This window comes from Anabas testudineus, chromosome 3, assembly GCF_900324465.2.
Source record: "Anabas testudineus chromosome 3, fAnaTes1.2, whole genome shotgun sequence".
Lineage (NCBI taxonomy): Eukaryota > Metazoa > Chordata > Actinopteri > Anabantiformes > Anabantidae > Anabas > Anabas testudineus.
Window position 1 is genome coordinate 27910719 of NC_046612.1, and position 11618 is coordinate 27922336.

The 11618-nt window shown below is 40.7% G+C and overlaps 2 protein-coding genes across 2 annotated transcripts; both read left to right on the top strand.

Moving 5' to 3' along the window:
• The first annotated feature begins 1538 nt into the window (after nt 1–1538).
• Nucleotides 1539–6594, top strand: pop4 (POP4 homolog, ribonuclease P/MRP subunit). The gene is made up of 7 exons (XM_026378990.1): nt 1539–1659; nt 3976–4028; nt 4221–4450; nt 4576–4653; nt 4730–4791; nt 5141–5242; nt 5879–6594. The coding sequence occupies exons 1-7, from the start codon at nt 1653–1655 to the stop codon at nt 6013–6015; spliced, it is 669 nt and encodes a 222-aa protein (XP_026234775.1). The 5' UTR covers nt 1539–1652; the 3' UTR covers nt 6016–6594.
• Nucleotides 6595–9076: 2482 nt separating this feature from the next.
• plekhf1 (pleckstrin homology domain containing, family F (with FYVE domain) member 1) lies at nt 9077–11257 on the top strand. The gene is made up of 3 exons (XM_026379062.1): nt 9077–9338; nt 9582–10031; nt 10256–11257. Exons 2-3 carry the CDS (start codon nt 9785–9787, stop codon nt 10858–10860), a joined length of 852 nt encoding a protein of 283 aa, XP_026234847.1. The 5' UTR covers nt 9077–9338; nt 9582–9784; the 3' UTR covers nt 10861–11257.
• The last annotated feature ends 361 nt before the right edge of the window (nt 11258–11618 follow it).

The following is an 11618-nucleotide window of genomic DNA, read 5'->3' on the forward strand; positions in this document are numbered from 1 at the left end:
TGATACAATAGCTTTTTTTTGCCATACATGTCACCTGTTGATGTACAGTGTGTGTGTGTGTGTGATGTTGACATGTGTGGTGGATCATAGTGATTCAAAGTTATAAAGCCCCAGCAGAGATCATGCAGAGAAGCAGCTTTGAGGATGAATTATGGGTGTAAACATGATATTGGCTACATAGGTATGATTATGAGTATAAAATTACAGTTAAATTAGGAAACCATAGTTCCTACATGAGGTATGATATCAAGATTCAAAATTCATTAAGATCATGTTAAGTACAGATGAGAGACAGGGAAGAAAAAGATTTCAAGCAAACAAGTCAGTCGTAACTAACACCTAGGAAACCTAACAAGCTGTGTGTCTTTGCTGCTGAAAGAAAAGGAAGTTCAATGTTGTACAAAGAGCCAAACAGTACAATTACAGTAGGTAAAAATAGGAGGTGTGTTTTACATTCATTCAAAAAGGGGTCATTCCAAAAAACCTTAAGAAAAAAACACATTAACTGGAGTAAAAATATAAGTCTATATTTGTTTGATAGCAGTAGTATGAAAACACAGACAGTCTTCTGGACTGTGCTAAAATCTAGTTTAAAATGTTTTCAGTTTTAGTCATTTTCATCTGTTGTATATCTGTAATTTCTCAAGCTCAGTGAGTTTTCTTAGATTTTTACTTTTGGCTATATCACATCTTTAACTCCAGAAGTTTTAGCAAGTGTGCTGCCAACTCTTCTACATGTCTCAGTAAACACCTAACATCTAACAACTAACACATAGCCGAATGAAATAATGTGGTTGGACAGGAAATTGAGCAATGCGACCTTTGAAGTTCCTCTATGTGTCACAGTTTTTCACATAATCTACTGCATGTCTTTTCATTTCAGTTGAAGAAGGTTAGTGTACACCTTTAACTATAAGAGAAAGGAAAAGATGTTGCGTTTAGAAAGTGTTAGAAAGTGCTCGGAAAGTGCTTGGATCACGTTCACACATGTATTTTCTTGTTGACAGGCTGACCACAGTGAGACGGTTTTATTGTTGTTCATTCTCTGAATTAGTATGACTCTGTAATGATACTATTGTCTGTGGAGTTCCACTGTGAGCACTTGAATAATCATGCCACATGAATAACGCTGTACTTTCCAAAGCTTTGGTATATGAACTTATATAAACTAAATTATAAATAAACAAACACATTTTAAAAAGTTACACACACAATCAAGATTCAGGAAATTCAACATTGCATTCATGAATTTCACAACTTATTCCTACTTTATAATAGGCGACATGAAGAATATTGTCTCACTAATCTTTCCTTTTTTCTTTGTATTTTCCTGTTGTGTATGGTTTTGTATATTATGCTATAGTCTTGGCAGATTTTAGTCTATTTGTTCTTTCTTTTTGAATATTGGAATTGGAAACACTGTATATTCTTATAAGTAAGAAACAAGTGTGGTGTGCGCTGTTGACTGTAGAGGGCAGCATCACATCTCACAGCTCTGCCCGAAACCCCATTAAAAGAGGAGGAAGAAGGAACCGGAAGTGACTTTGTGTTGCGTTTAGAACACACGTTGGTTTGTTTTTCTGATTCCCTGCAGCGACACACGGAGTTGAGTTTAGTTACATTTGCTTCTGGAATTTCGCTAAAACGTACAAATGGACGGTGAGTTAAAAACAGAAGTAAAATCACAGTGTTAAAAACGAGGTAAGGGTATGCTCGTCAAATGGACACACTCCAGGGCCCTATATATAACACCTTAAACTAACAAAACACTCGTGAGGTAGATTATGAAGTACTTATTGTCAGAGATCAGGTCATCTGAAGTGCTGTATGCATTATGATTGGAAATATTGATTTCTTTGGCAAGGTTTAGGTTTTATTTCCCACTAATTACAGTCATGTCTTGTTAGTCTGACTATTATTCTCAGTGTAAGGAGATTTATAGAGTAGTTTTACAGTTGGATGGATAATGGAAACTACTGTACATCCATGTGCCACAGATCAGCTTCCCGCCTAAGTAGGTTTACATCAGTATAGAAAGAACAGTGTAGAAATGTTGAAAAGTATTTGGACATGTGGCTACTTCAGTGTTTGTTGATGCAGTGTTGGAGAGTGCACGTGATTCCTTATCAACAGTCAAGATGAGGGTCGATGACCACAACAAGCACAAGATGTAAACTCCTGGTAAACTTCCAAAACACACACCCAGAGCAACCAGAGAGCTTTTATCAGGGTGAATAGCTGAGATTTCATCGCCTGGCTGAGTCTTTCACCTCATTTCAGTCTGACTGAGCTGAATTCCATTTCCTGAAGACCAGACGGAATACAGACACTCCACAACAAGCAGGAGCTGAAGGAGCTGTGTGTGTGTGTGTGTGTGTGTGTGTGTGTGTGTGTGTGTGTGTGTGTGTGTGTGTGTGTGTGTGTTTGTGTTTGTGTTTGTGTAGACCTGGGAGGGACTCAGCAGTGATGCAGAGGGTCTGCTCGTGTCTGTGCAGCCTAGAGTTTGCACAAAATCTAAAATATGATCATCTTGTTTGACATTTTGTTTACCTACCAACTACACACCCTTACTACTTACTGGAGCTTTAGGGGAGATGTGGATTGTTGAACCTGACTCTGTTGTTTGTCATATGTGTTGCTGTTGAGTGATAGGAAAGTCGTGTGTATGACAGCAGCAGGTCAGACAGGTCTGTCTGCTCCAGCTAAAATCACTCTTTTATCTCCTCTTTGAAAAGTGTGAAGAGCAGCTGCAGTGACAGTATCAACTCAAAATTCAGTTTGTTTCCCACGAGGTTATACATTAAATCCACTTACTGAAATATATCTGCGTACAGCACGTAACTAAACAGCTATATAAGGTTTTTACAGCAGCGGGATCCTCCCTCAGGGGAAAGTCATTCATCAGTGTAACAGGAAAGTCCCTGTATTCAATGACAGCTGTAAATCACACATTTCCCGGATAGGCTTTATTGTCAGTGAGTAAAAAAAAAAAAAGCTTTTCCCCTCACAGCATCTACTTTAAACCTGGCATTTGACATGTAGGTCATTCTTACTGTCATTTCAATTTTCCAGGACACTTGTGTACTTTTTACATGGTGACCTCTCTGAAGTCTGTCTGCGTGAAGCAGTTTTTTGTAGCTGGAGTTTCTGTGTCGGTACAAAGTGGATAACCTGGACCATGAAATAACTCTTATAATAACCGTGTCTTTCTCATTGACCAGCTTCCCTGAAGATTCTCAGTCATCCAGATCACGGTTATCCCCAGTGGTGACTGGACTTGCTTTGAGTACTTGAAGTTGTTTATACTTTTCTTACCCAACAGTAGTTGAAGGTTATTCACATCCTCATACAGGCAAGTTGATCAATACTGTAAAATCAGGTGATGATGATGATGATGATGAATATAAAATGCGGAAAGATGGAAGAAACCATTTCTCTGAGGACTGAGGGAGGATCCCACTTGTGCTGTAACAACCTTTATGTAAGCATGATTACTTCTTGTTGTTATTGCTGGTTGTACGTATGTAAAACTGTCCAGCACTCCATGTTGCATCCTATGCTGGCAGACGATTCACAAAATAAATAAATACAAATTCTGATCTGTCAGAACAGTTAGAAGTGAGGAAGCCTTAAGGGCATTAAGCTTCCTCAGATGAGACGAGAAACATCTTGAAGAACTTAAAGCAAGTCCAGTTACTAGTGAACACCACCTTTGGAGCTTTATTCAAAACTCAACTTGTCAGAGCTTTCTGGTGCCTCATCACAAATTTGACCTATGCTCAGTACAGTGCTGGTTATCTAGCTGTATGCTAGATGTATGTAATACGTGAACATTTTAATTACAGCGTCCTAGTCCTGAGACAAGTACACAGATAAAGACATCTAGCCTAGTGTTGGACTGATGATGGAAAAAAAAAAACACTTTAATTAAGAGGTGATGAGTAATTCTACTTTTGTTTGTCCTTTCAACTGTAGCACTTGTTCAAGCACGGATTCCTCCGGACCTGGTGAAGGTTCTTGGCGTGGAGGTGAGCTAAAACCTCTTGCAGACATGTGACATTCTGATCTTTCATTCTTTTTTTATTGATTTTTTTGTCCAGTCAATATCAGATTATCTGCATAAACCATAAATGGACTATAGACAGGATCTCCTAAACATATTTAGTGTTTGACCAAACTTTACAGACTAGACTTTGCAAATGTACTTGTCTCATTTCCAGTCTAAGTCCAGGTCAAAGGCGGAGGCCTTCACTGAGGCGTTCCTGAAGAACAGCATTCGGCAGAATGCGCGACATGATCTGACGAGCATGCTGAGTCACAAGGCTGTGATCTTGGGCTTTGCCAGGCCCAAGAAGGACAAGTCCAAGAGGAACAGCAAGAAAGCCAAAGGACTGAATGCTCATCAGAAGAGAGCAATGAAGATCTTTCAGATCAAGCCTGAACACCAGAGGTTGGTCAGGAATCAGTTGCTGTGTCCAACATGGAAAACTGGATTGGAAGCTTTGATGCACAGAGCTTTTTTTTAAAATAGCTTTTCCATTTATACCCAGCTTCACTGTTTCATTCCTATCGCAGATACGAGCTCTTCCTGCCCCTCCATCAGCTCTGGAGACAGTACATTGTTGACCTGTGCGGTGGCTTGAAACCAACAAGGTAAATCAGTGTGGTGCTCTCCAGACATGAACGCTGACGTCCCCTCTAGGCTGATAAACGTTACTTGTTTTTACAGCAGTCCACAGTTTGTGCAGCAGAAGCTTCTGAAGGCTGACTTCCACGGCGCCATCATCACAGGTAAGTGTCTAGTTTGCTCTAATGTTAGCATCAATAAGCAGCTGTAGATGTTCTAGGTCTGGTTTTTGGGCTTTTTGTAGTAGGGCAGACCCTTAAATTTAATCTAACTGGACCAGTCTGTGTTGAGTCTGCATTGACAGTAGAGAAGATTCATGTTATTGTGTCCTTGGCTGAGAAAGTAGCCTGGCTAAGGAATGCAACTGACTGGTGTACTGCATGTTATCATGTTTACGCCTCACACCTGTGAAATCTGAAACGTACCTGTTTCTTGTTCCAGCTCACTCAGCAGCGTCTTTGATTGAGGGACAGTGTTGTAACTGTGTGCTCTGGTGTCTTTTCACTCTCACAGTGGTTCGGTCCAAATGTCCCTCATACGTGGGGACCACAGGGATTCTAGTCCAGGAGTTCAAACATGTCTTCAAAATCATCACCAAGGAGAACAAACTGAAAGGTGAGACTGGTGGACATGTCCCACTTGTAGACTGGATGATCCAGCTGTAGCCCTGAGGAAACAGCAGAAGAACAAAAGATGTTTTTCACTCAGACTTTTTCACAGGTCAGAGCAGGAAAAGCAGACGAGAAACTGGTAAACCGGTAAACCAATCCATTCTGTCTGGTTGACCTTGTCCCAAGGTGCTGGTGCAGACAGGTTCCTGTTCACAGTCGAGGATGAATCGGCAGATTCAACAAAGTCACGTTAAATGACATGTTTTTAACGTGCAGACCTGGACCTGGTCACAGACCAGCTTCCAAACCCGTCTGTGCACACAGGCTCACTGGTGACCTACTAAACACTTAATGGAACTGAGCCATCAATAATTGTTTTGTTGTGATTTACCTGCTGGTAAATAGTTCAGAACACACTGAGCCCTATATGACACTAGACATTGTTTTATACAACACACAGTGGGGGGTATTGAAGAGAAGCTGTGAGCTCCGTCCTTCCACTTTAATGTGTTAATCATTCATACATGATGAAAATGGTCACTGTTTCCTGTGTGTGTGTGTGTGTGTGTGTGTGTGTGTGTGTGTGTGTGTGTGTGTGTGTGTGTGTGTTTTTTCTCACTCCCTACATGTCGCAACGCAGTAATCCCTAAGAGGAACAGCGTATTTGAAGTGGAGCTGAACGGCTTCATCTCTCACATCTACGGGAGCAAGTTTGAGCAGCGTGCGAGTGAACGCTCGGCCAAGAAGTTTAAAGTCAGAGGGACCATCGACCTGTGACGGCACCCAGTGTCACTACAGGAAGCACTGTGCCACAACTAAAGACTACGTTACAATCTCTGCCTGCTGTCGGCCATTAGCTTGGTCTTTGGTGTTTTGCTAAGTGTGAGCTACTTACTGTGATGATGGTGTTTCGTCTCAGCTTGGACTTGGAGATATTAGTAACAGAGACTACATCAGAGGCTGAAGTGTAGGACCCAGTGTTTCAGAAGTCTGTGAATCTTAAGGATAGTTTGGCCTGTGCTGCTTCAGTTTCACTGAAGTGTAGATGGCTGTGTTTCAGCAAATGTTGGTGCGTCCCCTCCCAGTTTATCTGACTACCACCTGACATGTAAACACTTTTTCTGGTTTTACTGTTATAATATTAGTTCTCTCTGTAAATGTGCCTGAAACATGCTTTATAGACACCTCCTGCAATCAAATACTCTTTATTCACCGGGTCAAGTGTTTCTGTAGCCAACGTTCACAGTAAGTTGATTATCTTTCATCAGATGTTTCCAGATTTCAGTTATACTGAATTTAGCGACTGTTTCAGCTTTTTCAGGACAAGTTGTGTATAAAACACATGTGAACCAGTAATAGTCTCCTGTGCTCAAAGTTCTTTTTTGTTAGCTTATTGACCGTCCATTTGGACTTTAAAACGCCTCTTGTTAAGGAGCTGGTTGGGGAAACTGTCAGATAGCAGTATTTAGACAAAGCTTTAGTTATTTAATGTCCGTGGAGCTTTAATTTGATGGAAGGACAGAACAAATGTGCTGGAACCTCACAGTTGTCTTTCTGCTCCATTTGTTTCTCATTACTCAGGACTTCATTGTTCCTTTATGTTACAGAACAGACATGCAGCATGAAGAGCTGTGACTCAATACAAGTTCAGCCACAATACAGACAGAACTTGAGGATGTCGACTTTGAGCAACTGTGGTGCTCAAAGTCGACTTGTCAGCTCGTCTCTCTCACATTCCTCCTCACCTAACGCTTGTGTAACACACTTGGCAAGAAAAGTTGACAGAGCATTGCTGTGTTGTGATGGGGATGGGGCCAAGTGTGAGTTTCACTCAGATCGAAATTACCACTTCACTTCAAACCAGTATTTGAGTGAAACTAGCACAAAGTTGGAATTGAGAAATATATTTTTTAAACACTTCAAATTTGTTCCTTTGAAATTTTAAGTGACATTTCAAAGAAGTTGGGACAAAAGAGTGGAAAAGTGCCTCAAGTGGAACATCTCACAACTTGTTAGGTTAATTTACAACAGGTCAGTAACATCAGGGGGAATAGAAAGAGCATCTTAGAAGTAAAGGTGGAATGAGGTTCACCACTCTATTGGCAAATAGTTTAACAATTTAATGTTTCTCAAAGTACACATGCAAACAATCAGAGGATTTCATCATCTATGGTTCATAATATAAAGAAAAACACAAGGGACAAAACCGAAAAGCAGCTCTCAATGGTTGTGATCTTCCGGCTCTCTGAAGGTCCAGAAGCACAGCTGCTTTCTCTTGGCTCAAGCTCATTTACAGTAATTTGGAATAACACAAAATGGAAAACTATCCTGTGGTCAAATTAGTTTTGTAAATAATAGACGCTGCGTCAACTGGATGGCAGCATATATTGCTGTAGATATATTGTGCCTTCACGAGGCTTAATTTCTGGTTTAACCTCCTGTGGGAAGAGAGTGAGTAGAGCAAAGGAACTGCAGTGTGTAGTTGTTAACATGTACTGTAGTGTAAGATATGACACTCTAACCACCTCGATGACTCACGCTTGTTCTGCAGAATGCTTTGTTTATGAAAAGTGTGGTTTTGTCATTTCACAGTCTAGAAACTGTCATTGACACATGGCTTGGCTTACTGCAAACCATCTGACTGACTTTAATTCAGCACCATATCACAGCAGTCACCTCAGGAACTTTACAGTGTAATGTTTAAATGGTAAATGGTCTGCACTTACATAGCGCTTTTCTAACTAGTTGGTACTCAAAGCGCTTCACACTGCTTCTCATTCACCCATTCACACACCAATGGCAGAGCTGCTATGCAGCTGACCTGACTCACCGGGGGCAACTAGGGGTTCAGTATCAGTATCTTGCCCAAGGACACTTTGGCATGTGACGTGGCAACCGGGAATCGAACCACCAATCCTGTGATTGGTAGTCAACTGCTCTACCTATTGAGCCACAGCCAATTCAGTTCATAATATATGAACCATGTGGTTCATATGTTTAAGACCTGACAGAATATAAATATATATATGCTATAAAAATTTATAGTATTAATAGTGAACCTTGTGTTGACTCACCTTTATTTAATAATGTCTGAATTTACTGTAATGGACCTTCTGCTACAGTCCTGTTAATCTGAAAATGATGGAAATGAGTAAATCGTCTTTTACTTCAGAACCATGTTCCAACATAGAGGAGGGTCAGCTTAACTTTACTCCAATACAAGTTGATTATGTGGTTGAAAATGTTGATAAGGCTCTCTTTGTTGGCTCATTCAGATGGACATATTCATCCTAATGCAGCCAGGTTTCAGTAAGACAGAACAAGTCTATTTGATGGTCAATTATCAAATCATTCACTAACAGGGATATAGACGATATGATGTTACTGATATTTAACAGTCCACATTTGATTGTGTTCTTTTTATTTAGTTCTTTATTTTTATTTTATATATTTTTTTATTTTATTGTTTACCTTTCATCTTTCTTCTGCTGCTCTGTTGAGACTCAGAATAGCTTGAAACTATTCTTACAGGTGAGGTGGAAAGAATTCCAAAGTTGTTCTACCAGCTCACTGGAGTCTCCCAAGTGTTATTCTTGTTTAACACTAAGTGTAATCTTGCTGACCTAGATGTGGCTTTACTGTAACAACTGAAAGCTATTTGCGGTTATTCCACATAGACAGCTGCAGAATGGAAGATTTAATATATTTAATAAAGATGCATCAGAGCTGAATGTCTAAATGTGAACTGGCAAGAACTGCAGCATGTGGGAGTCTCAGCAGCTCAACCAGCAGTTTGAATGAAAACAATGTTGTGTTTTCATTCAAACTGCTGGTTGAGCTGCTCGACCAGTCTGACAATACTGCATCTTTATGAGTAATGTGAGCTGGTCAGATCAGTGTTACTTTTATTTATACCCTGTGCTTCACTGCAGAAAGGCTTGTATTGAGGAGTGTATTTAGTTTTTCTTGATCATTTTAATTTCTTTATCATTTTAACGATGTCTGTGGCCACTAAATAAGACATGTTGTAAAATCATTGTGTTTTTTTCTTTAGATGTGTTCAGATCCAGAGCTGTTAACAGTGGAAACACCATGTACCTGTAAGTCCTATCTGCCTGTCAAAGCATCAGTCAGCAAAGGGGACTACTTATTTAAAATCATAAAAAGACAATGTTAGAGACAATGTTAGTGCAGAGCAGTAGGGGATTTCATTCCCAACAGATGGGTTTTCTGTAAAAGCTGACATTTCCTCCTTCAAAGTTTCTTGTGTCACCTTATCTGATTTCAGTGTAGCTCCTGTCCCCTCCCTTCTTGCTAAATGTGTTTGTCTTATGGCTGAGCAGACGCCGGAAAGTTCCATCACGTCACAGTGATGAGGCTATAAGGGCTGCTGCTTGGCTGCTCATTTCAGTACAGAGGCAAGACAAACACCTGACAGCATCTCACATAGACAGAAGAGAGGAACCATCTGCAAAAAGACTGCTGCACTGAAAACTGGACTTCTGTTGTGTTGGAAACTATATATATATATATATATAAGGACACAATGGTAGATCAGCTAACATTCACTGAAGAGAACCGGGAACGAATCCAAGCCATTGAGAACTCATTCGGGCCATCGGGGAAGTCCTTGTACCAGCCCAACAGGGTTCTGATTGGAGAGGGTCGTCTGATGAAGCAGAGCCGCAGGGGGCCACAGCCTAAAGTCTTCTTTCTTTTCAATGATGTGTTGGTTTATGGCAGTATCATTCTGAACGGCCACTGGTACAAAAACCAGCAGATCATCCCTCTAGGTGAGTACCTGACCTGCTTTTTCAAAACTCTTAATGCAACTAAACAAAGATTTCCTGAGGAATAAACTTAGGCATAATTGTGTCATAGTAGGTAATGCTTTGCAGAGGCACAGATACAAGGCAACACACATGCATTATGGTCACACATACCTCTGCACTAGCTTTAGTCGTAATGCTATACATATGTTGCTATGTAATGACAATACAATGTTTTATAATTTCAGAGGACATCCAGCTAGAAGACTTAGAGGATGGTTTCAAAATGAGAAACCAATGGCTGATGCGAACACCGCGCAAATCCTTCTATGTGGCAGCTGCTTCATATGAGGAGAAGCAGGCTTGGATACAACACATAGAGGACTGTCGGTCCAGACTTCTGCAGAGCAGCGGCCGCAGACCCTCCTCAACTTTTGCTGTTACATGGATCCCCGATCAGGCCTCCGCCATCTGCATGCGCTGCTCCAACAGGTTTACCATGACGCAACGTCGACACCACTGCAGAAAATGCGGCTTTGTGGTCTGCGGTGCGTGCTCCAAGAAGAGAGCAGTGATTGGACACATTCACCCGACTAAGCAGTTGAGGGTCTGTGGTGTTTGTCACTCGAATCTTTTGGAGACAGAGGAGGAGACCCAAGACATGGCTCGTGAAAGGGGGGGCAGCAATGAGATGATGGGCTCGGATGAAGATGAAGTGGAGGGATCTAGTGATGACGAGGAGGCAGAGGAGCAGATTGAGGTCCATGACCCAAGCAGGTGGATGGACTCCCAAATGGACTCGTTGTCAGTCTATGTCTACCTCAAACCAGAGCATCTGAGTCCCCAAACATAAGCACAGAAAGACTTAACATGGACTGTTAACAGGAGACACTGCTTGGATACAGCTATATTCAGTAGAAAGAAGTTAAAAGGCATTCTGGCTCAGACATAACTATGACAACAGGATCAAGTGAAACACTTCTACTGCTTTAGTTCATGTAATTGCTGCTCTTTTCTCATACTGTTTGTGAATACACTACTGTTGATTTTCTCCAATTAGTCTCATCAGACAATTTTGAGAATAACTCAATAACAGTAGACTGAAGGTCTAACTAACTACATAATTAAGTATGATTTTAGTCAAGTATGTGTATACGTGTATGTCAGTGTTTGTGTGCATTTGGATTGGACATGTGCTTCACATTTGTATTTAAAATGAACTATGAACAATAAAGCACTTTCAAGATAGAGATATTTGACATTTGAAATTTTATTATGAAGGGTGCCACTAAAAATTCCAAACATTACTTAATGCATTACCAGACTGACAGGGTTTTTGGTCGACAAGGTGTCCTCTGCTAATATTATTCCTATGGCGAAGCGTGAATGTGGCAGACTTCAGGGACAGGGGGACTTTTTTAGAGTGTAGGGAAGGATCAAAACAGCTAAATATAAGCTAAGATGAGCTGTAGACTTGTTTAAAGAGATTTTTACTAATTAAAACTCTAACAACAGTCCAGTCCACCTTTCGCAGTATTGTAATGCAAAGTTTACCTTGTGTTGGTGTAAAAGCCGAACTGGAGGCTCCAGTGTACTATGTTTTAGCAAAGA